Source organism: Vigna umbellata, chromosome 3, assembly GCF_029865625.1.
Source record: "Vigna umbellata cultivar VRB3 chromosome 3, Vumbellata_1.0, whole genome shotgun sequence".
NCBI classification, from domain to species: Eukaryota; Viridiplantae; Streptophyta; class Magnoliopsida; order Fabales; family Fabaceae; genus Vigna; species Vigna umbellata.
In genome coordinates this window covers 55636400-55663400 of record NC_142167.1, presented here as the reverse complement: position 1 = coordinate 55663400, position 27001 = coordinate 55636400, and the positions used below count along the sequence as shown (strand labels likewise).

The 27001-nt window shown below is 36.5% G+C and overlaps 5 protein-coding genes across 6 annotated transcripts; 4 read left to right on the top strand and 1 right to left on the bottom strand.

Annotated features, from left to right (window-relative positions):
* The first annotated feature begins 1637 nt into the window (after window positions 1-1637).
* Window positions 1638-2459, top strand: LOC124831749 (uncharacterized). The gene has a single exon (XM_047305830.2). The coding sequence runs from the start codon at window positions 1638-1640 to the stop codon at window positions 2457-2459; it is 822 nt and encodes a 273-aa protein (XP_047161786.2).
* Window positions 2460-2738: 279 nt separating this feature from the next.
* LOC148202986 (uncharacterized) lies at window positions 2739-3341 on the top strand. The gene has a single exon (XM_088109714.1). It carries the CDS (start codon window positions 2739-2741, stop codon window positions 3339-3341), a length of 603 nt encoding a protein of 200 aa, XP_087965840.1.
* Window positions 3342-4996: 1655 nt separating this feature from the next.
* LOC148202985 (uncharacterized) lies at window positions 4997-5554 on the top strand. Its single transcript, XM_088109713.1, has one exon. It carries the CDS (start codon window positions 4997-4999, stop codon window positions 5552-5554), a length of 558 nt encoding a protein of 185 aa, XP_087965839.1.
* A 12078-nt stretch (window positions 5555-17632) lies between these two features.
* On the top strand, window positions 17633-22871 carry LOC124831761 (Tetratricopeptide repeat (TPR)-like superfamily protein). 2 transcript variants are annotated; one of them, XM_047305840.2, is made up of 14 exons: window positions 17635-17867; window positions 18003-18155; window positions 18252-18350; window positions 19265-19366; window positions 20038-20181; window positions 20562-20656; window positions 20732-20861; window positions 20947-21051; window positions 21465-21571; window positions 21653-21704; window positions 22065-22154; window positions 22243-22327; window positions 22406-22470; window positions 22557-22871. In XM_047305840.2, exons 1-14 carry the CDS (start codon window positions 17775-17777, stop codon window positions 22641-22643), a joined length of 1407 nt encoding a protein of 468 aa, XP_047161796.1. In that variant the 5' UTR covers window positions 17635-17774; the 3' UTR covers window positions 22644-22871. The 2 variants fall into 2 exon arrangements, with proteins under 2 accessions (XP_087964293.1, XP_047161796.1); XM_088108167.1 differs by having other exon boundaries at window positions 17633-17867; window positions 21465-21704.
* Window positions 22872-23324: 453 nt separating this feature from the next.
* LOC124831762 (Protein kinase superfamily protein) lies at window positions 23325-25857 on the bottom strand. Its single transcript, XM_047305841.2, has one exon. It carries the CDS (start codon window positions 25520-25522, stop codon window positions 23687-23689), a length of 1836 nt encoding a protein of 611 aa, XP_047161797.1. The 5' UTR covers window positions 25523-25857; the 3' UTR covers window positions 23325-23686.
* Between the last annotated feature and the right edge of the window lie 1144 nt (window positions 25858-27001).

Here is a 27001-nt window from a genome sequence, read left to right as displayed (position 1 = left end):
AATTTGAGCACGAAAGTTTATTAAAATAGTTACGATTTATTTATATTCAATCAAAATTTTATTATTATCAACCCATAACATTATTAAAAGTTGTAATCCTTTAAGCAAATATTTTAATTTCATTGTCAATATTTTGAATTATTGTACCTAATGTACTTATTTTAAGAAAAAGAAATCATCAGTAATTAATCTTTTTTATTCTATACTTAGTTCTAACAATCATTGTCTGTCTTCTTCATTTCGACTTTTAATTAAAATTAAAATTATTTACTTATCCAAATTTCCAATTAAAAAATAGCGTAGCATAGAAGAAAAAAAGTATTTAAAAATCATTAGCTCAATAAAATAAAGTATACAAGGATAATTTTACGTACTTATGTATTGCCAAATAAAATTATTATTGAAATTGGTAAACGAAATTTCCGTAGACTTCTTTATTGTCTTGTGTTTAATAAGTAGTACTTTTTCATAGCAAGCAATAATTCAGTTTTTGTTTTCTATTTGAAAGCTAAGCAGATTGTTGTCATTAGAAGCAATTTACGAGAATAATAGGAAGCTCAAAGCTCCCATATGTTGAGCGCAGCCTTGATGTCTTGTGTTGAGAGGGACTGAAAGGTGAAGAGGCTCACAACACATACCCCACCATTTTTGGAGCTTCCAATGTGGCCAGTGATGGCTATGAGAAGGAATGAAGGAATTTTTTTTTTCTTTTTAATTTTATCCCGTGGGGGCTAGAAGCTAGTTACCTTTTCAATAAAGTTAGTTAAGAATATGAGATGTTTGTATGTAATAAATATATTTTGTGTATGGTAGGATATCTGAGTCGACCGACTGGCAACCTAGACGACCACCAAGGATAAACAAGTCACACAATAACGAGTTGTCATATGATCATCCCTGAACGATCGTCAACCTGCTAGACAGAACGATCGTCAACCTGCTAGACAGAGCGATCGTCATATCGTACGCTCGTCATTGTCGCTTCTAACATCAGTCATCTAGCAATCGTCTTTTAGCGATCGTCTTTTAGCGATGTTTGTTGCTTAAACCAAACGGTCAACATTAGCTCACAGGGTCACGTCAACCCAATCAAAGGTAAGAGTCAACAGACGTTCGGTCAAGTTTTAGCCAAACTGGATCAATTAATCCTGATAAACTAAAGAATAAGTGGTTAGAAATATCTGGCCATGATGTCGCAAATCACGGAACCAGCTAACCAAATATCAAGCACGACCAAGCGGTTGTGTAGTCCAAGCAGTTGAGTTCTCCAACCAACCGGATTTTTAGGTAAACGATTTATCTTACTGTTAAGTTAAATATGAAAAACCAAAAGGAAAAAAGGTACGTTTTTTGGAGATAGAGAGAGAAAGGAGAAAATATTATTTCTTCTATTATTGAACTAAAAAAGTTCTATCATTCCCTTTTTTCTTACTTGAGCATCGGAGTGCCTTCGCAGGTACCCACTCCATTCTTCCTGAAGAGTTCTGTACAGGAAGAAGACGTAAAGATAACTACATTGCTGGAATGAGAGGACGTGACTCATCAGATTCGCATCTCGGCCTCAACTATTATACCGAAACATTTTGGCGCCCACCGTGGGACCGAGATTTGATATCCCAAAGAAGACCACAAAAGCTATGGAGGACAACAGCACCCGAGATTTGATCAAGCAACTGCAAGCACAGATCGAAGGCAGACACAAACCATACGAGGACAACCATCTCCGCAATTTTATAGATGCCATGGCGTTCTACACGGATAATGATCTCGTTATTTGTAGAGCTTTTTCGTTGTCCCTGAAAGATAAGGCACTCGAGTGGTATCACACTCTTCCTCAAAATTCAGTGGATTGCTTCGCCACCGTAGAAGCTCTCTATCGAAAACAGTATGCTACCAACAGAAGACCGGAGATGACTCCTACTGAGCTCGTAAACACCAAACAGGAGAAAGATGAAACCCTGAAGGCTTTCATGCAAAGATACAACGAGACGACCAGACGGGTAAAAGACGTGAATCACACATTTATAATCAGCAATCTACCCTCGTGTTTAAGGCCAAGATATTTCGCGAAACGACTGTATGCCGATCCTCCGAAGTCTATGGAAGAACTCCAGGCAACGATCGCGAAATTCATTCGCATTGAGGACCTCAGAAACTCCATGAAAAAGCAACAGCATGAAAGTCCTAACAGTGGTACCAAGAAAGACATGAAACGGTCATCCAACGTCTATAAAACTGATCGACCTCCTCGAAAAGAGTCGGGGTGGACACCCAAATACGATCGTTATACATCCCTCAACGCACCCAGGGCAAAGGTGCTCGAAGAGGCGCTGCACGCAGAACTCCTCACCGTTCGGCGGAGGGCAACTCCAAAGAATGTTGATGGCAGTAAGGCGTGTCGTCTTCATCTGAACCATGGTCATGATACCGAAGAATGTAACATAGTGAAAGATGAGTAAGAAAAACTCATCCGCGCGGGATATCTCCAAAAATATATAAAGGAGAGAACATCCACCAGAGCAGCAACTCCCAGCCGGAAGGAAACCTCCCAGTGAAGTCCCGAACGATCACCTCCCAGGGACGACCGACGAAGACGACGATCCCGGAGCCAACCCCGACACTCGAAGAGAGAGAGGTCGGTCCGAGGGCGAATCAACACAATATCCGGCGGCTTCGCAGGGGGAGGAGCATCAGTCTCCGCCCGAAAACGACATTTAAGAAACTTAAAGACGGTGCACATGGTAGATCGACAACCTCGATCCATGCCCAGCATCACTTTTACTGACGCAGATTTCCACGCTCCCGACCCTGACCACGATGATTCCATGGTCATCACGGCCGAAATAGCCCGTTACGATGTCAGGAAAGTGCTCATCGATCAAGGCAGTTCGGTCAGTATCTTGTACTGGACCACCTTCCAGAAAATGAACTTATCCGAAGACCCGATAGCCCCTTTCAAAAGAGTCGACACTCGGGGATATCTCGACCTAAGAACTCGACTCGGAACAGGCAGGGAGGCGCGAGAGCTCAGAGTCAGGTTCTTACTGGTAGAGGCAAATACTTCATATAATGCCTTACTAGGACGACCCTGCTTGAACGCTTTCGGGGCCATCGTATCCACCCCTCATCTAGCTATGAAATTCCCGACAGAAAGAGATACCATCTGTACCGTGACGGCCGATCAGCGAACGGCTCGACAGTGTTATGTCGCCGGTTTGAAGGTCACCCCTTTCATGCCACCTAGAAGAGCCAGAGGAGCCGAAACAGCGACGATTGACTTGGATCCCAGAACCAATGTAGACGAACATCTCCATCCACAAGGAGACATCAAAGCATTCTAACTGGGAGCAGATGCATCAAAAACTACGACCATCGGTGGAAGCTTGGCGCTACACGATGAACATGATCTGACGAAGATACTAAGAGCCAACGCCGACCTATTTGCATGGGTGGCCGCAGATATGCCGGGAATCCATCCAGGGGTGATTGCGCATAAACTGTCCATCTTCAGGGAAGCGCGTCCGGTTTCACAAAAAAAACGGCCATTTGGGGAAGAAAAGTGCAAGGCCATCCAAATAGAAGTCAACAAACTGATGAACGCCCAGTTTATCAGGGAAGTAACTTACACCACGTGGTTGTCGAACGTGGTCATGGTCAAAAAGTCAAACGGTCAGTGGAGAATGTGCGTGGATTTCACTGATCTCAACAAAGCATGCCCTAAGGATTCATATCCCCTTCCAAGCATTGATCGATTGGTAGATGGGGCTTTAGGACATACTATACTCAGTTTTCTTGATGCATACTCGGGGTACAACCAAATCCCCATGTACGAGCCCGATTAGAATAAAACAACTTTCATTACCGAGCGCGCAAATTACTGTTATAAAGTAATGTCGTTCGGTCTGAAGAATGCGGCTGCCACCTACCAACGCCTTATGGACAAAGTATTCCACTATCAAATCGGTAAATGCATGGATGTCTATGTAGAGACATGGTCATCCGAAGTCAATCTGTGGAACAACATCTCGAGGATTTGGCAGAAGTTTTCCTCTAGATACGACGATACAACATGCGACTTAACCCCTCTAAATGTACCTTTGGAGTCCCGGCTGGGAAGTTCTTGGGCTTCATGCTGACATGCAGAGGAATCAAGGCCAACCCAGACAAGTGTAGAGCCGTGCTAGAAATGCAAAGCCCCAAAAACCTGAAAGAGATACAAAGTCTGGTTGGCCGAATGACAGCGTTATCACGCTTCATTCCGAAATTGGCCGAACACATCAGCCTTATCCTGAAGAACATGAAGAAGGGCATCATCCAACACTGGGACGATGAGTATGAAAAAGCCTTCGACGTTGTTAAACACATTCTCACCAGCCCTCCAGTCATGGCGCGACCAGTAGCAGGATCCAACTTACAACTATACATCGCAGCATCCCATCATGATGTAAGTGCCGCTTTGGTACAGGAGACCCCCGCCCTTAAGCTGATATATTTTGTCAGTCGAACGCTACAGGGGGCGGAGGAGCGGTACTCCCAAATCGAAAAGGTCGCCCTGGCCCTGCTCACAGCTTCATGTTGACTTCGACAATATTTCCAGAGTTATCATGTGGTTGTCTGGACTAATCACCCAGTCGCCAAGATCCTCAGGAAACCCGACCTAGCAGGAAGGATGGTGTCATGGTCGGTGGAACTTTCTGAGTTTGGACTCCGTTTTGAACCTCGGGGATCCATCAAGGGTCAGCACCTGACAGACTTTACAGCCGAACTAACGCCCATACCTGACGACTCAGAGCCAAAATGACTCCTTAACGTGTACGGATCCTCGGACAAAAGAGGGAGGGGAGCTGGTATTGTTCTAGAAGGGCCAAATGGTCTAGTCGTCGAGCAAGCCATCACATTCCAATTTCAAGCCAGCAACAACCAAGCAGAGTATGAAGCTTTGATTGCTGGTCTAACCCTAGCCAAAGAATTAACGGTCGCTCGATTGGAGTGCAGGATGGATTCACAATTGGTGGTCAGGCATATGAACGGAACCTACCAGGTTAAAGACAATCAATTACTGCGCTACTTTCACAAAGCAAGCACCCTCCTCAAGGATTTTGTCGATGTTAGCATCATTCATGTGCCTAGGGAGCAAAATGCATGGGAAGATCTCCTGTCTAAATTAACTCACTCAAGGGATAGAGCACAGTTATCTTCAATCATCAAGATGACACTCGAACACCCAGTCGTGGAAGCTTTTGCCACCGATGTCTCGACACAGGAAGCTGATTGGAGACAGAACATACAGGACTTGATGATGAAGCAGGAGCGAGGAGAAAAGGTCACCGTAAGTGACTCAAAACGCATCGCGCGTTTTCTATACATAGGCGACGACCTATACAGGCGTGGCCACAGCACACCCCTGTTAAAGTGTATATCGGCGGACGAAGCAAATTACGTCCTACGTGAGCTCCACACCGGGATTTGCGACTTTCATTCAGGGCAAACGTACGCTCAGAGCGCGCATACTACGCGCAAGATATTACTGGCCAACGATCGACCAAGATTGTGAGACATTTGTCAAGAAATGTCTCTCATGCCAGGCACATGGTCATGACTTCTGCGTCCCTCCTGAAGAATTGCATGGCATCATCTCCCCATGGTCGTTCGCCCAATGGGGAATAGACATAGTCGGACTGTTGCCGATCGCAAAAGCTCATAACAAATTCCTCCTGGTGGCGGTCGACTACTTGACTAAATGGATAGAAGTCGAACCGTTGTCCATAATCAGCGCCCAACGAGTACAGAAATTCATCTGGCACCTGATATGACGGTTCGGTCTGCCACAAAAAATCATCACAGACAACGGTAGGCAGTTCATTGAGAGAAAGTTAGAGGATTTCCTCAGAAACCTGGGGATTAAACATGTGACCAGCTCGGTAGAACATCCACAAACTAATGGACAAGCAGACGCCGCAAACAAAGCTCTGCTCACTGAATTGAAAAAACGACTTGGCGAGGCTAAAGGTTTATGGGTGGAAGAACTACCAGAAGTCCTATGGGCGTACAGATGCACCCCACACGGATCCACCGGGGACACTCCATTCAATTTGACATACGTCACTGATGTCATGCTCCCAGTCAAGGTCGGAGAGCCGTCACTAAGACGCAACATCACCAACATGACCCTTAATGATGAACAATTGCAGATGAATCTCGACACGCTACCCGAGCAGTGAGAGGTTGCCACCGTTCGTGCAGCAGCCCAAAAAAGAATACTCTCTCGCCGTTATAACACTAAAGTCAAGCCTAGAGCCTTCAAAAATGACGATCTTGTGTGGCGGAAATGAGGAGAAGCGAGAAAAAACCGAGCGCACAAAAAACTAGCTGCCAACTGGGAAGGACCGTTCCGCATTACTAAGGACTTGATGAATGGGGCATACCGCCTTGAACTCCTCAATGGGCAAACCGTCCCTAACACTTGGAACGCCAGTCACCTTAAATATTATTTCAGTTGAAGTTTATTATTTTTCATGTTCATAACACATTATTTTTCTTGCTTACAATAAAGAATTTCTTTCCCATTCTTCATTTATTTCATTCTCACATGTCGAGTCCTAGGGTCAAATTTTACAAAACCGTTCGGCATGATAAATGTTCGCCCTAGAACATCCAAACCACGACGCATGAGGATACACTCCCTCTAGCCGATGTTCACCTTAGACATCCAGACCAAGGCAACCATTCGGCCTGATAAATGTTCACCTTAGAACATCCACACCATGGTACATCGGGATACACTCCCTCTGGTAGATGTTCTCTCTCGAACACCCAGGTACATTCGTCAAAGGGATACACTCCCCTGGTAGATGTTCACCCTAGAACACCCAGCACATTTGATCTCAAAGATCGCTCACAGACCTTACCAACGTCTACCTCACACTAGTATGAGGACACTTTATCGTTCACACAACAATGATAACAACACGATAGCAAATATCTATTTCATAGGTAATCAGTATCTACAAAACAAAAGTTCCAAACAAACAAATAAGAGTCCATGGCCACGCCAAAATCCTACCACCTAATTTATTACAATTTCTGGTGACCTGACCGCAGTACCTTTGGCAGCTTCAGCATTGGTTTCCTCAACAGTAGTTGCTCCACCGTCGATACCTTCTTCGGGCTCCATGAAAGCATCATCAGGAATCTCATCCAAGGGCATCAGTTGACCCTCGTACACATCCTTCTTCACATCAAAAGCTACTCTCTCAGTGGATACTTGGAGGAGATGCGCGACCTGCCACAGAGCCTTTTTAAATCCTCTCGTATGTTCAACCACTATGCCTTCGCTCATCTCCTCTCTTATCTCTTGCTCCTCAACAGCCGCAAGAAGTAGACCATCCTTTTCTTTGGTTAAAGCAGCCACGATTTTTGTTGACTGCTCTAACTCGATCGCCAACTGGTCCCTTTCTCTACGTAGCTGATCTCGTTCCCCCCATTGCTTATCCAGCTGCCTGCATGTTCATCAACAGTGTTTGAGCCTCGCTCAACAACTGCTCAGATTGTTTTTGCTTCTAATCGCAGTTAGAGTGGACGTCCGCCAGCTCCTTCAGTTGAGTCCGTGCCTTCTCTAGCTCGACCCTCAACATGCCCCTGTCGGAGGCGTATGCCATGTGCCAAGCAGCCATAGCTGTTCGACTCGCCAATTCCAACATGGCATCAGCCATCTGTTGCTCCGTCATTAATAACACAAAATTACACAATAGTTCCTTCTCTACAAGCTAAGGAAGGTGAGTACCCTCATAGGATCTAAAAATATTTTTTTTTTCTCTTATGAAAACACATAACTTTGATTGTTTCATTCTCTCTCATTCTTTTCCTTTTCTCATGTCTTTCTTATAATATACTGGGTTTAATTTTTTACTCTTTTTAGAGTTCCTTGGTAGTTTTAATATTTTCATAAATTTTCAGGAAGTTCTTGTTGTATCTTGGGAAACTTACACAACACATCGTGGATAAGTCTTTAAGAACAGTGGATCTACACGACTCGGGAAATTTTTAATGATTTTCATATCCCTTACGGGTGGTGTAGGGTTTGCAGCATACACTTAATGAAATCATTTATACAAGTGTCGAGTGGAGCCGCTTATATGAGATCTTAACATGATCTCTAAAGCACTCATACATATCGAACACATACATAATCTAGTAAGCGCAATACAACAATAACAACAAAGATTAATAGGATATATTGTGTTTTTTTTCCTTTCTCATTTCTTTTTTATATTATTATGGGTTTAATTTTTTATTCTTTTTAAATTTTTTTGCTAATTATGATATATTTAGAAATTATCAAAATGTTCTTATTCTATTATAATAAACTTATATAACACATGGCAGATAATTTCTTAAATTTACACTTTTTAAAAAAAATTATAATTTGTCAACTTTTTACAAAGTGTTATCTAATTTTTGTGGTAGACACCTTTTCATAAAATTTATTTATTGTTTGGGTATGCCAACCGAGGCTACCATTGACTTAGAATTGAATGGTGAAAATAGATAATATAGCATTAACCGTGTGAAGAAATGGACGATTATATTAACAATATTTTTAACAATTTTTTATAATAGATTACGTATGACTATTTTATTGGTTTGTACATCTAAACGGACCAATCATAAACTATCATACATTTAAACAGATCAATCATAAATTATCATACAGGTGATAAAAAAAGTTATAAAAAAAAATTGTTAAAAAGACTTTTTTCAAAATATAGCGTTAATGGTGGAACCGACTATCAAGGTGTATAACGTGAGCTTTTAAGGCTGAGCTACGTGATGTTTTTTTCTAGCTTTGCATTATGATCCTAAATGCATGCAGGTCAAAGAGCCACCACGTGGGGTCCACGATCCATTCAATATGCTTTGATTAAGGTTTAATCCTTTCGGACATTCCTATTTGTGTAGGGTTGTCTCAAATAAGTCCTCGTATTTATTTTTATCTCAACTAGGTCCTTTTTCTTGTAAAATTGACTCAATTTTAACCTTGCCGTTAAATTTAGTGGACGGCGTTAAAATTTGTGTGACTTGACTTGCTGACTGTGCAATTTTTAATGATGTGGCATAGTGTGGTGGAATTTTTATTGACGTGTGGAGTGTCCCGTTTGGATCCTGTTACCTTTCTTCCAAAAGCGGACCGTTCTCCTCCTCATCATCCTTCTTCCCTAAAAACTCAGACCGGAGCTGACTTGATTTCATAACCCGACTTGATTTTCTCTCGACGGTGTCGAGTGTTTGGGAGACGACGGAACCGGGGCAGCCAAGGTTATGGCTGCAAGGACGGAATGAGAGGATTTCCTTTGAATTCCTTAATTCCTTAATTCCTTAAATTAGGGATTTCAATCTTCCAATTTAGGGATTTCAATCTTGAGCGATTTTCACAGCATCAGAAGAAGCACCAGAGAGCCTTCTCTTCATGAACCCCACAGCATAAAGTCCAGCATACCCCAAAAGCCTTTCTGGTCTGACAATCTTCTGTGATGAAAAAAAAACATTTTTTTAAAAAAGATCTAGAACATATTCTCACCAATAAGGCACGTTACTATAGTAACCGGTTGCCAGCACCACTGCATCGACATAGAGCTTTTCACCATTGACAAGCTCAACTTCTCCACTATTGAACCTCTTAACTCCTGGCACCACTTTTATATCACCGGATCTAATCTTCGTCAAGGCACCAAGATCCAAAACCGGGGTCTTTCCCTTTGTGTTCTTCAGCTCCAAAGGACCCGTCGAAGGCCTTTTCAGCCCCAACTTGTCCATGTTCCCAAAAACAAACCATGCCAACAACAAGATAATCTTCTTTGGGCAGCCACCGCAAATATAAACGTTGATTTTCCAAATACTTCTCTGGGCAATACGTGAACCTATATCCAAAAAACATAACACCCTTGTTATTATCCGGCCACTGTGAGTTCGACGAAGAAATTATCCGGCGCGGGAGGAGCGAAGGAGGAGGAAGAAGAGAAATAAAGGGGCTACTGATTCCATGGCACCCGAGAGAGTGAGAGAGGTCATAGGATCTAAACGTGACACGGGACACGTCATTAAAAAATCCAGCACACTGTGTCACGTCATTAAAATTTGCTTCGTCAGCATGCCACGACTCAATAAATTTAACGCTGTCTGTTGAAATTAACGGCAGGGTTCCAATTGAGTCAATTTTACAAAAATAGGGACCTACTTGAGCTAAAAATAAATACGAGGACCTATTTGAGACAACCCTACACAAATAGGGATGTCCGAAAGGATTAAACCTTAGATTAACCATGAAATTGTGTGGACCCACATCCTATTTGAATATTTGAATTGTGTACGGTTACGCAAATAAAGAATAGAATGAGGAATACTCTAGATCGAATTTGTTGCCTTCCTAGATGGTTTAAGAACAATATACTTTGACATATATAATTTTTTTAAATTTATTGAATATTATATTTTTTATTTTCTTGTTTTTTAAAATATAAAAATTTATCTTTTATGATCATTTTATTTTTAATATGGGTCCAATGATATAAATGTATGTTATCCTATTATTATTTTTAAAATTATGATATTGTTCACTAACATTTCTAATGGTCTTATTTTAAACATGTCTAATTTTTTAAAAATCACAAAATTCCTGCTCTTTATTTTAATACTTTATATTTTCAATTTTAATAAAAAAAGAGACATTGAGTGTCAAAATCTAAAAACTCTTCGTAGTAAAATATTAACAGAAAAATATATCTATAAATGTGAAGACACTACTTTTCATAAACATTTTAAATTGTTTTGAAAAGATAAAATAAAATTTTATTTGGATTTTACGGTGGACATCAAGTGTTCTTACCATAAGTGTGTATAAGAGTATGAGTATTTTTTGGTGTGTATTTATAGAATTTTTGAACCCTAAAAGATTTGTTATAAAAATTGATAATATATCAAATCATATCAACAAATATAATAACTTATAGTATATATGATAATTATCAAAAAATAATAACAATAATATGATATCTATCTATACTAAATACTTTGCAAATACATAATATTAAATAATATTATGATATAACTAAATTATGAAGATTGAATCACATATATTTCTTAGAATATTTTTCAATTATTTTAAATTAGTAAAACTGAATAAACCTTATTTGATCATATACTTAATATATTTGTTGTTAAGTTGAGTATGTTCAACGTTCTTCAACACATATAACAAACAAATCAACGTCTGGGAGTTATAATGAGATTGAATTCAATTATTTTTGTACTAGTAGGGACCGGACGTCAGATAGGCCGGACGTCTACAGTGGACCAAACACGCTACTTTTTGGTTCGTCATCGAAGGTTCGGCGCAACATACCGGACGCCCATGCGTCCGAGATCACGCAACCTTACCTCGTCATCCGGATACATTAAAAGGTCGGCTGGATATGTCGTTTGCTACACATGCCACCTATAGGGGTCGGCTGGTTCAAAAGCCGAACTTTAGGAGACAGGCCGGCCAGACCGCAAATTAACCATGTTTAAGATAAGTTGAGGTTAAAAGCTATTGGGCTGAATTTGGGCCGTGATTAACTTTTCACTAATCCCAAGCCCATAGCGAAAACTATAAATACAGATCCATGGTGAGTGGTAGATAGGTTACATTTACTACACATTCATTACTGTTCGATGGAAAAACGTCATTGCTCTCAACTGACTTTGGCATCGGAGAATCTTTCGCAGGTCTCCTACCCGCAGACTGAGGAGGAAATTGAGGAGTGAGTATGGAGGACCGGACACACGAAGTACGAGCAGAGGAGGACGTGGAAACATTGGACGACACAGCCCTTCACATTCAAAACAATTTTAAAATAAAATCATAAGTTTAGGTTTTGATGGTAAAAAAATTAGAGTGAAAAAGTATTATAATTAAAATGAATATTTAACCCGTAAAATTATAATATTGTATGATTTTATACAATATTCTCGATTCAAATTAATCATGACATAGAATTGTTAAGATCGTCAAATGAAATTATAAACTTTTTAACATTATTAAACAAAATCATAAAATTGTTAAAATTATTAAACAAAATCAGAAAATAGTATGAATTTTCATTTTTTTTCTAAATTATTTGTTTCAAGTTCAACTTTTTTAATTGATGGATTAATTTTAAACAAAATGTAAATCAAATTTAAAGTTAATGCAATTAAAATTTTACTCTATTGTATGTATTGTTTCTCAGAACACTACCTAATTAAAAATTAATATAATTAAAGTTCATATTTTGTTTCAACTATATGATACTAGTTTACTTTTTTCTTAGATTAGATTTCAATTAAAACAAAAATACAAACCCAATAAGATATATATTTTTAAGTTTGTATTCATTTCTCCATTTATATATTTTTAAATATAAAATTAAGTATTCGTGAATGTTGTTTTTATAATAAATAACACAATAAAATTAAAAAAAAAAACAAATTTTAATATTATTATTTTAAAAAATAAAATAAAATAATATTTTATTCAGAAATTTTTTTATTTCTGATATAATTGTGGGGAATATGCCACCATTACAATGTTGAAATGAAATATAATGTATCAAAATTGGATAAAATAAAAATGGTTTGAGTAATTATTGAATAAGTGTGGAACAGGATATAGATAGAAGAGAACCACGTGAGATGATTTGACTATGCAGCCTGTCCGATCCACACACAACAAATATCTATTGTTTTGATGTTTTAATAAAGTGTAATAAAAATTTGTTTAAATATATTTATAATATCTAATTTTATTAAGATTTATTTTTAAAATTTTGATATATTTTAATTTTTAAATTTTAAAAATAGATAAATATAATTTTCTTAATTTAATGAAGTTAATTTTTTTATATTAAATAATATTTCAAACTGAAATTTAAATTTAAATATTAAGATAAAATATCTTTAAACATATAAAATAATATAACACAATTAAATTAAAAAATTATGTCTATTTATTTTTAAAATATAAAAGTAAAACTATATTAAAATTTAAAACAAAATCAAATTTCGTATGCATGTTAAAATTTAAAAATTAAAAATATATTTAATCTAGTATACCTTTATACATTTTGTTATTTTAAAGTAATTCTTTTATATCAACAATTCCTTACAAAACTCAATACTTTTTAATCGTATGAAAATTTAAAATTCGATGCAATTTCAATTAAAAAAAAACACATCAAAAGTGTAATTTCACTTAAATCAGTAATCAAAATGATTTTTTATATTTAAAATTGGCAACAACTTTGCATTTCTTAAGAATGTTGGGTATTCGATGTACACTGGAGAAAAGTGAATCAGAATAGGATAAATTTAATAATTTTTATTTCTCGTATATAACTTTATAAGTTTCTGCGGTCGTATTATCCTCTATTTTTAATTATTATTTTAAATTTTGTGAAAAATTCTTATAAAAAAAATTTATAAATAATTCCTTTGATTATTAGCAAACATATAAAAACATAGTTGCGTTAATTCATGGACCACACATCTTATCTGTGATTTTATGTCCACATTAAAATTAGGTTAGGATGATTTGGATCCTGGACCACTTTCATACAACATTCCAATTTTAAAGGCAGTTTTTCTTCACCTCTACAGCCACCTGCATCAACATTTTCATTCAAATCTTAACAAAACTTTATAAACCTATCATCCTTAAGTTTATTGAATTAGTTTTTTTTTTTAAATTAATAATGTAATTTAATTAAAGGATTAAATATGTTTTTTGTCTCTTAAATATCACACGATTTTGGTTTTAGTCCCTACTCAAAACTTTGATGGTTTTTAGTCCTCGTAGTTTTGAAACTCTTAGTATTTGTCCTTAAAAATGGATGACGTTAAGTTTTAGTAGATGTGGCAAACGGCGAGGCCAGATTTGATTTCAGCTGTCGTGCCACGTTGATTGTTTCATTTTCCAAGTTGAACCTAACTTCGTTCTCTACGGCGACCCAGAAGCTTCTCGTTTCTGCCCCTCGCCCTCCACGCCCACCAGCAGCACCGTGGCCAAGAAAGGGGTCTGCACCTTTTGATCCAATCACCTCTGTAGTTTACTAAAATTCTGCACCTTTTGAACCCTCCGCCCCTCCTCCAAAAATAAAAAATCGCACCTTCCTAAAACCATGGTTTATAAATAACTTAGCAAATTAGCAGACAAAAACTGTTTCTCAAATGATACAGTATGTATGAAGTTTAGATTCTGATGCGATTAAAATAGAAAGTTCCAAACCCATTAACTCTATTAGAAAGAGGGGCGAAAAAACCCATGAATGAAATTCAGAAGAAGAAGAGAAAAGCTTGTTGAGAAAGTCAATGCTAAGAACATACATACCTTGTGGCCATTGAGGAAGGGGTGAAGGCAGAGAGAAGGGAAGTGGATCATGGTCAGTGAATTCAGGGATAGAGTCCCAGCATAGTAAACTCTTGCACCCAAACATCACTAAGAGAGACAAGTATTCTTCAGAGCCCCCTTCAACAAAAAGAGAATTCTTCTGGCCATGGTACTGTTGGAGGGCATGGGCGAGGGGCAGAAACAGGAAGCTTATGGGTCGTCGTAGAGGACGAAGTTAGGTTCAACTTGGAAAATGAAACAATCAACGTGACACGACAGCTGAAATCAAATCTAGCCTCACCGTTTGCCACATCTTTTAAGGACTAATACTAAAAGTTTCAAAACTACGAGGACTAAAAATCATCAAGTTTTGAGTAGGGACTAAAACCAAAATCGTGTGATACACGAAAAACATATTTAATCCTTAATTAAAATATTTGTTCGTGTATGTAAAAAATTAATTTCATAATGAATAATAACTATAAAAACAAAAATATATTACTTTTTAAGTTTTTGTCTTTTTCTATCACATGTTCTTTATTTTTTATACGCAATTTTGATTTTGAATTGCATATCATTAAATACTTAAAATGTTTTTTATATAATAAATGTTTATATAATAGTATAATTTTAATTTAAAAATATTTCATAATATCGAAAACACTTTCATTTACTTCTTGAATTAAACTACAAAATATTAATATCCCAATTAAATATTAATTGATGTTTATATTATTATTGCAACGATAGGCTACGATAATCTTTTTCAATTATATATTATTGTTAATAAATTCGAGTATATCCGTAAAAAAATGAATTTTTCTCTTCATCAAAACTTATTGTCATATGTACCTCTTATAATTTAACATACGAATATCTCAAATTACTAAAAACACCTCAATAACAAAGTCATAACTTATTAACATATTATGTCTTGCATGTATATAAAAATTTCATAACATCCTAGTCAACCATAATCTCTTAAACGTGACATGACATGTTAATTACTAATTCGAAAATTAATAACACTTTAGAACTTTAAAATTATTAATTAAATCTCAACATATATATTATATTTTTTAAATATTTATTATCTCAATTTCTAACCGACTTGAATGTTATGTTAAAAGAATACATTTTGGTCATATAAACAAGAAGAAAAAAACATCTCAATGATAAAGAAAGGAAAGATAAATACAGTTTAATATAGTATCTCAAGTTTTGTGAGTGACTAAATCAATTTCAAAAACTAAAATCAGTTTTAATTAATATATAATTTCTTTTCAATTATAACAACAGTGTCATGAATTTAAAATTTTATTTCGGTTAAAAATAATAACTCCATACTTCATCGCCATTTAATAAACTTAAATCATCGTCATACTTATCACACTTTTTATATTAATTTATGTAGCTAACAGTATAAGGGTATTCCTTATTATGACAGAAACCATTAAAGTAAAATTTACATCTTTGAATTGAACCTGTCATTTTATGGAAAAAAAAAAACTAGACCTATTAACAACTCATATTTTTGGATTGCTTATGAGTAAAATATAAATTATTTAATACTTAAATGTATCTTATTGCGTGTTGTATTTAAATACTTTTTATAGCATGTAAAAAACAGCACAACGTTTCGTCATTCTAAATGAAATTGAACTCAATTATTTTTAAATTAAATCTTACGTTTGAGTTTTGTAAGTAGAGTGAGAAGTGTTTGTTTTTTATCAGTAAAGTAAGTTCACTGTCTCCAAAAGAGACCCCTAACTCAAGTCTCTCACGTTAATAACAATAAATACGTAATTAATAAAAATATAATTAATATATTTTGTAAAATATACTACTTATTGTTTATGAGAATTTTTATTTGGACAAGTCTAGATTTAGTGGTCCAAATACTTCTTGATTTTTAAATTACTATAGTTAATCATACGTTATAAATTATTATAGTTAATAATGTATTATGGTGATTAAGTATTTTGTAAAATATTATTGTAACCAAATAAATATTAATCAAATATATATCAATTTAGTAGTCTGTACATTATTTGCAGTTTAAATTGACTTTTAACTTGTAAAATTATATATAGTATGATTTTATATAATATTTTTAACTCAAATCTTATACTTAATCGTGATTTAATCAAATCGTTATAAATTTTAATCAAAATCGTAAAATCGTTAGGACCGTTAACCAAAATCATAAAATCATTTTTTCTAAATTATTCCTTGAACCACTTGTTCAACTTTTAGGTGAATGGATAAGTTTAAACAAAATCTAAATATAATTTAAAGTTGATGCAATTAAAATTTCACCGTGTTATGTATGTTGTCAACTACAACGTTATCCAATTAAAAAATTAATAAAGTTCATATTTTTTTTCTAGCTGCAACACTTATTCATTTTCTTAATTAATGGGGTTTCAATTAAAACAAAATACAAACTCAATTAAAAATTGAAAGTGTTTTGTGTTTTACTCTTCATCTTTTTGGCTGAATGAGTTTTAATTAAAATAAAACTCAATTAGAATATATTATAACACACTTTCATTTAAAGTAAAATCTACCATCCGTGTTTCCATCTCAAGATTTAGGATTTTGTTAATCTTTCACAATTTTAATCATAATTTCAATTTTAATTACCTTGGACAAAATACAATAATAAAATATCAATAATTATTAAAATGAGTTAATATTTCGTAAGAAAAGTTAAATGTGTTATTAATATAAAATATGTTAATAGTTAGTATTATTGAAATTATCAAGTGTGAGCCTAAATATCAAAGTAAAAATAAAAAAAATTAAGTGTTATATAAAAACAACACCCGTAAATTTATTATTTAAAGGTTTTGATTTAGATGTAGATTAATATTTGATTTGTAAGTTAGGTCATATTTCATTGTTATTATTTTTGTAGTGATTTTTATTAAAAGAAATCCAATATTATCTGATTTTCTCTTAATCACTATCCATATATCATTCTTTTTCAAAAAAATCGATCATATATTTTATTTAAAAGAAAATTCAATTGTTCACTTTTAATATGATTTCTCTCCGTTTAATTTAAAGGGTTCAAATTCATCTCAAACGAACCATTATCAATTCCCAACTTTAATTTGTTACAAAAAAAAAAAAAAAAAAAAAAAAAAAAAAAAAAACTTAAATGGTAAATAAGACAACCTTGGAATTATTACACCTTAGTTAATACTACCTTGTTCTTGGTACTTGTCAGATAAGATCGCACTCGAGTAGAGTTTCTCCTGTTGCTCTTCTTTATCTCTTACCTATTTAAATTCGAAAACCTTAACCGATGTTTTTGACTTGAGAAATTAGAAAGAGAAAGACAGAGAGAGGAAAGGAGTGAAGAACAATGGAAGAAAGTGTGAAATTGGACATGTGGGGATACCAGGTCGCAACTTCTTCGCAGGCCTGCGTTTCAGCCATCAACTCCTACTATCATCAGGTCACACATTTCATGACACCCCTTTTCTCTCTTTCTCTGTATGAATTATTTTTTTGGTTTTTGATTTTGAATTTTGTCTTTGTTGAAACTCTTTGATATCAAAACTCAAATGGGTTGCGTTTCCTTTGAATAAAGGTTCTCATCTATGGAAGAGAAAGGTCTGTGATTCTGGAAGCGGTGGCACATGACAAGCACTGTGTCTTGGCCAACATCTTGGCAGCACATTTCCTTTACTCGCATGATTATTCTCGTGCTCTCACTTGCCTGCACGCCGCTGAGTCCCATCTTGTACCTTTTCATTTGCTTCTTCTTTTTTCGTCTCTTTGAATCTTTCCACCAAAAAGAAAACCTCTTTGATGCGTTTATGTAATTCTGCTGTTACAGGATCAGGCCACCTTGTACGAGAAACTTGTTTTCGATACCATCAGTTATTTGCTATCCGAAGATAGAGACGAGGATGTAGCTCTTGAATTGCATTCCAATGTGAGTGACTCAATGGGTCCATTTGACTTATATGCAAGTCTCATCAGTTTGGGGACCAATTTGATGTAAAATGACAAAATTGGAAAACCTATCATCGAACTTTAGTGTAGTTATATATTTTTGGATGATTAAACTGATGTCTCTTTTGAGGAGGATCAAAATAAGCACAAGTATATACTCAATATTCAAGAATACGATTTCACTGTGTTCTTTGCTTTGCTGCTTCTTTATATGTTAAAATAGATCTCGGAGATTTTCATACTTTGTACATAAAGTTCGGTCTTTGTTAAGTTGAGATTGATATCTAAATTGCTGAAACTAAAGTTGTGTAGAAAATTATATTGATAAGTATAGGATGATGATCCTACCTGTACCTGAGGAGGTAGTGTGAGTCCACCTTATATTGGTTGCCAGTGTCTGTCTGAGACATCTGATGTGTTTCTCAAGATAATCTAACACTTGAGTTTGTTCTAGAGTTTTATAGGGAAAGGATGTAGGCGTAGAAGTAGATATGCCTCTGTAAGTCCTTACAAGTTGCAGATATAGTGGCGCCAACTGATGAATATTTTGGTATCAACTGCATGACTTGTATAGTAGAGAACAGGAAAGACTCCTGAACAAAAAAGTATATCCCAGAAGGCATTAAGTTAAGGGAATACAAATTAATTATTGGCTTTAAAAATTGATGTTTTAACAGGACACTTTGATCTTTTGTTATTCAGCTGTGTGGAAACTGAATTTTGAACAAGGCTAGATGACCTTTTGCTAATTGTTACTTAGAAATCTCTATCTGAAGGGCGGAGCTCACTTCTGACTTCCGAAATGTTTACCAATTGCATCTGTCTTCACAATGCTTTGGGATTCATCTGATTTGCTAACTCTCTTGATTAATGTTGCTTGTTTTTGTTTTGAAGCTTCTAAAGGAGTTCCCAAGAGATCTGATTTCTCTAAAGAGAGCACAAGTTTTATGCTTCTACATGGGTCTACCTGGTCTTTCTTTGTCTCTTATTCAACAGGTTCTGTCTAATTAGAAAACATTTCTGTTTCATTTCTCCTATAGTTGATTTGTGGAATTTGCATATAGAGGTATAATTTTATTAGTATAGTATTTTTGTATCATGCATACTGTTTAAAGAAGTTGCATAAAGTTAATATAATAGATAATGGATTCTTCTTTAACTTATATACTGGAGGAGTAAAAGGGTTTTACATCTTAAGCCCACTAAATTAGATTATAGAAAAGTTTAGTGTTACTCAGAACTGACTTTCATTATTTTTGCCTTTATTTTGGGTTGCCTGGAGAGGTTAAGATGGGATTTAGAAGCCTTTAACAGCCTAAATTTGGTTTCTTGTTAGCCATGGGAATATATAATAAACGTAGTTCTTAACCCAAAATTCTCTATTTATTTGACATCTCTTAAGGGAAAAAATAGTCTTGTTAGCTTTTAATTATTATTGTAACGTAATTTTATTATGTAAATATCAAATACTACCAAACATCAGAATATGGAACATCGTATAATTTGATTAATTAGAGTCCATCTTTATCCTACCCTGTTGTGTAATGTTATTTGCCATCCAAACAAGATGTAACTGTATATTATTTTTCAGTTAAAGGACATAGTTTGCTGCTTCTTTTTTATTATTATCGATGAAAGTTGATACCATATCCTTTTAAGTTTTACAGGTTCTACCTCAAAATGAAGGACAAAACTACATATATGGCATGCTTGCGTTCCCTTTACTCGAGCTTGGGCTTATGGAGGAGGCTGAGAAAGCTGCGAGTAGGGGATTTGAGATCAATAAGGAAGACATCTGGTCACAGCATGCTGTAGGTCAATGTAATTATTAAATATGGGAATATTCACTCTACCTTGAGTAGATGTACTTATTATTATCTTTCAAGTTTTTTACTTAACAATAAAGATTTTGAATAAACCTTAACTTATTCTCTTTACTTACATGACAAAACAAGCTTAAGCTTTCTCCTCTGCTATGTAATAGTGTAAGCAAAAAGAAAAGTGGAGGTTTAGAGAAAAAGGATCAATTAATCATTGATTAGGGAATTATCTCAAGCTTTAGTTTAGGCATAATGAAGTCACAATTTATGAACATATGATATTGTCAATTGAGAAATAAGTTGTAACAAGAAATTTCCATAAATTATATTTTTGTCCTATATTAGTGTAATAATTGAATTTTGTTATGTAGTTATGCCATGTGCTTCAGTACAAGTGTTGTTTTAGAGAAGCTGTTAAGTTCATGGAAGAATGTTCATCATCGTGGTGTTCTGCTTCATCTTTCATGTAAGAACTTTATTCATTCAATCATGGTTTTGTCTAATTTTCTATTAATCGGCTAAAGAAATTTTGTTCTTTCAGGTTGACACACAATTGGTGGCATGCGGCCGTTTGTTACTTAGAGGGTAATGCTCCTACACAAAGAGTATTAGAGATATATGACAATTATATATGGAAGGAGCTAAACAAAGATGATTCTATGAAGGCAGAGGTATGTGATTTCATAAGCTTTTGTCTTTACCAGTAGTTTCTTGCTTTCTTCCTTTTCTCATAAGTTCTAATATCTCGGAATACAGGTTTACTTAAATGCTGCTGGTCTGCTTCTGCGGTTGTATGTACGAGGAGAATGGGATATCTATGGTGATCGTCTCAAGTTGCTGGCTGAATGTCTAACTAATGAAGTAAGTTAAGATACACTCTACATGTTATATCCAATCAAGGAAAATGTAATATGGTATGACACAGTACGCAAAGGGATATGTATATATATTGGTCTGAGTTTTGTATTCTAGTTCACTTTTTGTTAGGGTAATTAACTGTATTCTCTTTCTATGTATTAAAACTTACACCAGATTTGACATTAATCTGGTGAAACTTCCAGTTTACAATTTGAACGAAAAATACATTACATATAGAACATGAGATTGAATGAACTTTCTGTTTTTAAATGTACTGTGTTTTTTGGTGATGATTTTTGAGACAGATTTTGAGCACTTGCTCAATTATCTTGTTGGGAAACTTTCTCATTTGTGCTGTTCAAGGATATTCACTGTGTGTTTCTTACGCATTTAATGGATGTATATTAAATGTTCAGGCAAACTGGCATATAGAGTGGCACTTTGATGTCTTGATACTTTGGACTTTGGCAAAGGCTGGAGAAATTTCTAAAGCAGAAGATCTTCTAAAGGGCTTAAAAAGCAGGTGGAAGTGTTATATTTTGCGTAAAGTAATTGAGATACAATGTTGCATGAGTTGTGATATATTCATGTTATCTTATTGTAGGTTTTTGAGGATGACTAAAAAGAAGCAACAAAGAATGAAGAGAGGAATGATGGTATGCTTCAGTAGCTGCTTCCATGAACACATAAAAATTTCTTTAGATAGCTGTCTAGTTCATAGCTTAAACTCTTTATTCTGTGGGGCAACGCAATAACACCATGCTTTTTTGTTACAGAAAACGAAATGTATCATTTAAGAAAGTTGATCTACTGTATGCATTATGCAGGGAGTTGAAAAAAATAGAGATAAACTATTTTTAGCCTAACAGTAGTTTGTCTTGTTCATACTTCAAACAGATTGCTTCCAAGCAATACATGACTGCTGTAAATATACAGCTGCATAGTTTTGTACTGCTGTTGTTGCTTTTAACAGTGTTCTCATTAACTAAATCTTTTCTATCTTAAATTGAAATCAGCTTGCAGAAGCACTTTATGCGTACGGAATGGGAGATGAGAAACATGGACTGGATTTACTTGATCCAGATTTTGATGCCACTGATTATAAGGTTCGACCGATAAGCCACTTTTATGTACTGTGGCCTCACCCTTGTTGATTTTGCAACCTAACAAAATATCAATTACGTTGTTGTGAAGGTCATTGGGGCATCTGATGAACAAGTGGACGTATTCAATGAAGTTTGGTACAACATGTTGCTGAATACTGGAAAAGCGTTGAAGGGTAAAATCTCGAGCTTTTTCTATGAAATTCAAACCCACGAATCTTCTTCTCTAACTATTATGATGAAATCCATCACAGCAATCGAAGTGCTGGAGAAGCAAATCAAGAAAAGAGATGGGGTCCCCTACTTGTGGCGTCTACTAGTACGTGCTGCTTTGTCTTTAACCATTGTAGTTATGGTTTTAGAGCATTTTAACCTTTGAGTTTGAATTACGATTTTTTTTTTCAGGAGAGGGGATACAAATTAGCTAACAAACCAGAAGAAAAAATTGCGAACGAGAAAGCCACGTCTTTGGAGAATCGTTACTTTAACTGAGGGAATAATCAGAACCGAATCGTGACAGGTTCTTGTGTATGTGTATGTATATTCACCATGCCAAAATACAATACTTCATTGGGTAAAATAGCATAAAAAATTAAGTGAAACATAATCCATAAAAGGCCTCCTTTTACCATAAATTCGTGTATGTCTGGACGTAAATTAAGAAACTCAAATACTGTACTTTTATTCTCAACACAAATTATCTTCTAAATTTTGATAGGATTCGTGAGAGTGTCTGCGAATGATTCGAAAACACACGATCGGAAGTTCTTAACTTTTACCAGAACATGACCTAAAAGATTTATGGCATTATGTGTTGGATGAGACTCCCGAGGTGGCGAATAAGCAACTTCGCATTGATTAAGGTTGTAGGAAAAAACAAAAGGTGGGCCTGGCCGGTGTTATGAAACCTCTAATTTCGAAACGCTGATCACGGAAAAGAAAGATGGTGCTGAGTAGTGATTTGTAAGTTGACATCGTCGTCAAAAAAGGTTCTTTGAAGACTTTTTAACCGAACTTCACCAATGTAGAACTTCCACGTCAAACCCGATGTTCCTCACCTTCGCTTTACTCCACCGTAGTAGTTGATTATCTCAAATGAAAGGAAAGCATAAAGAGAAGAGGAAGTTATTTGCTATAATTGAAGGAGTTGAAAAAATATAGTTTGCAAAAAAGTTATAAAAGAAATGGTATATTTACTGTGTGAGGTAGCACTAAGTGAGTGGTAGACGTTACATAGACACTATTGACTATTTAGCTGAATTTGGGTAAGTTCCCACAACCGTACCGGTACGGGATAACTGACATTTTCCACCCTTTGACGTTACTTAACCAAACAGAGAATAGAATAAAAATAAAAACCCTCGTGCGTTCAATTCCAACTATTAACCTCTTCATAATAACAAATTAACTTTCGAAAACAAAACTCATCATGGTTTGGGTGGGGTCAAGTCAACGTTGCCGTCCGACACAAGTGTAACTTCGCAGTCAAACTCCACATCTCCACACGGCCCCATAATAAAGAATCACTCTTTATTTCACTCCTTTGCCACCGCCGTCCGACTCCGCACCCGCCGCAACTCCTCCACCACCTCCCTTGAATCCGGCCGGTCGTCCTTATCCGCCGCCACGCAGCGGAATGCAAGTTCTGCGACGGCGGCGACTCCATCGCTGTCGCCGAGTTTAAAGACCGGATCCAGAACTTGGTGGAGCTGCCCCATCTGGATCCTGGAAACAACCAAATCCGCAAGCGCCATTTCGCGCTTGTCTCTGTTCTGGTCCACCGCTTTCTTTCCCGAGATAAGCTCCAATAACACAACTCCGAAACTGTAGACGTCGCTCTTCTCGGTCAACCGGAATGAGCGGTGGTAATCTGGGTCCAGATAGCCCGGTGTTCCTTGAGGCCCGGTCCAAACAAACCCGTTCGAAGAAGACGTCGTGTCCTGCACCACCAGAAGCCGCGACAACCCGAAATCTCCCACCTTGATCCTCATATCCCTCTCCACGAAAATATTCGACGACGTGATGTCTCTGTGTACGACCGGTGGAACCACCGAGAAATGAAGATACTCCATCACTAACGCCGTCTGTAGCGCGATGTCGAGCCTCACCTGCCACGTCAGAGATCCTTTGCGGTGGTGCAAATGCTCCGCCAGGGTTCCGTTGGGGATGTAATCGTAGACCAGGAGCAGCCCCCTCGGGTCGCTGCAGTAACCGTGGAGCTTCACCAGGTTCGCGTGGTGGATCGAGGAGAGGATGAGGATCTCGTTACAGAAGGACTTGGTAGAGAACGCGGCGGAGGAGTGGTTGCGGTGGAGGTACTTAACCGCCGCAAGGCGACCGTCGCGGAGCTGCGCGAGGTATACGGACCCAAACCCGCCATCCCCGATTTTCCACTTGGGGTCGAAGTTGTGGGTAGCGGCAGCGAGGTCGTCGTAGGTGAAGACCGGGGGCAGGAGACTGGCGGAGCGGTGGTGGTGGAGGAAGAGTGTGGTGGGGTCTTGCTGCGTAGCGGCGGAGGAGGCCTTTGATCTGGCCGAGCGGAGGATGGCGGTGGCTACTGAGATAAGGAGAAGCAGGGAGGTGATGGCAATGACGGTGCTGAAAAAGGCCATTTTGTTCGGTTTGAATTTGCGAATCCATGGTGGGGTGAGTGTGGATTGGGAGCGGTAGCGGAAGCAGAGGAATGGTTTGTTCTGGGAGGAGGAGTTGAACCCGCAGGTGCCGTTGTTGGCGCGGCAGACGGTGCAGTTAGTGAAGTACGGGTCACGGCTTTGGTCCCAGTCGAGTTGGATTCCTTTGTTGAGGAACTGCTGGAGGAAGCCGAGGATGTCGGTGAGGCAGGGGGAGTCTGAGTACTGAGGGGAGTGGTGGGTGGATCTGCAGTCAGGGAAGAGGTGGGAGGGAGTTTTGATGAGGTGGCATTGGGAGGGGCAGTGGGAGCAGTTGGGGAGGGAAGGCGGCGAGCAGGGGCGGAGGAAGGAGAGGCGAGAGCAGGTGGCAGCTGAGACACGAAAAGGGGTGGCGGAGAGGTTGATGGAGCGGGTAGGAATGGAGGGGAAGGAGGGGCAGTTAGGGTGAGGCGTTGGGTGAGGGTGAGGTAAGAGAGTTATGGAGGAGGTGTTGGAGTTGTAGGAAAGTATGGAGAAGGAGAGGTTGTTGATGGAGATGAAAGAATGGGGGCTGGAGCAGGTTATGTGGAAGGAGGGGTGGCCACAGCCTGGTGTGGAGGAGAAAGGGAAAGGTGGGTGAGAGGTGAAGGGAGGGCAGAGATTATTAGGGTTTGTGTTTGTGTTATTGGAAGAGCAAGTTTGAGTGTTGCAGGGTGTGAAGATGGAGAGGAAGAGGAAAATGACGAAGAGGGAGGAAGACATGGAGGAGAAGAAGATAGAATCATGGATGGAAGGGATCTGTTTTAACCGATATGGGATCTGGACTTGGAAGAAAGAAGTGGGGTTACAGCAACCATTACAACTACTCCTAGGTTCTATTCTATGTTGTTGGACTTGGAGAGAGAAGGTTGAAAGAGGGTCACGTGCAGCAGTGGGATAAAAGACAAATGCTCTCTTCTCAAAATAGTCTATAAGTAATCACCTTTTAAGTAATTATGTTTTTTATTCCAAGTTTCAGATGTTTATGTCTGAAATTACTTTCATAAATGAAACATAAACTTTATTTGGATTAAGAGATTTGCAAAACTGACCTCAATTTTTCATTAATTGTGTTTTGGCTCCAATTGATTCAAACAAAAATAATTCTGGAAAGATGGAAGTGTTGCGCGCCACTTCCGCTTGGTGGGGCCTTCCTGCTGACTGCCGGAATTCATCTCTCCTTTTCTGACTTCCATTTTCACTCTTCCAAGCAACTTCTTTTTTTAATTTATAAAAAAAAATACAAACAACTTACCTATTTTCAGTGGTTACCTCCACAAGTATTTTAAAATTTAGCATCACTTAAATGCACCTTACCGTTGAACGACTGAAAAATATTTTAAAACATTATGATACTTTACAAATATATTAATTGTGTGGTACATATTACATACTATATAAATAAATATAGTACTTGGGGAAATATAAAATTACAGAAAATATATATATTTATAATAATTTTGTACTTTTAGCCAAGTCAAATATAATCAAGGAATGTACCCTTTTTATAGTCACACCTATGGTTTTCAAATTAAAAATAAAAAATAACGTTTAAATGTAAGTCATCGAAACGTCAATCTTTATTAGAGATTATATATGAAAAGTGAAAAAATAAAGAAAGGAAAAAAAAACAACAAAAGTAAATTTATATTAATTAAAAATATAAAAATTAAGTATAAATGAATAAAAAGGGAAATTAATGAAAATTTGTAAATAATTTTATTAATATAATCAAATAAAAAAATGTGTTAATTTGATTATGTATAAATTAATCAAATTATCTTCCTATTAAAAAATTATGTGTGGTTAAATTTAATATTTTAACATATAAGTTTGTCATGTTACAAGTCAAGTTTAAATAAATTAAATAGAATTCTATTGTGAAATATGAGTAAATTAAAATAAGCTGCTCTGTAAAGTATCATTATTTAAATTAATTAAATTCATGCTTAATAAATTGATGTATTATCTTAAATAATAAACCTAAATTCCTATAGCAGTCACCTGCATAAAAGTAATTACATGTGGGAAGGAAAAAATTAATGCATATTATCAATTATAAATAAATAAAATAAGTAAGAATTCGAATCATGTTTAGAAAAAAATCAGAGTACATTAAAATCATCCCAGAAAAAAAAACAGAAAGAAGATAATATATAAATATAACTCAAACTAGTTCAAATTAAAAAAATAATTGAAAAT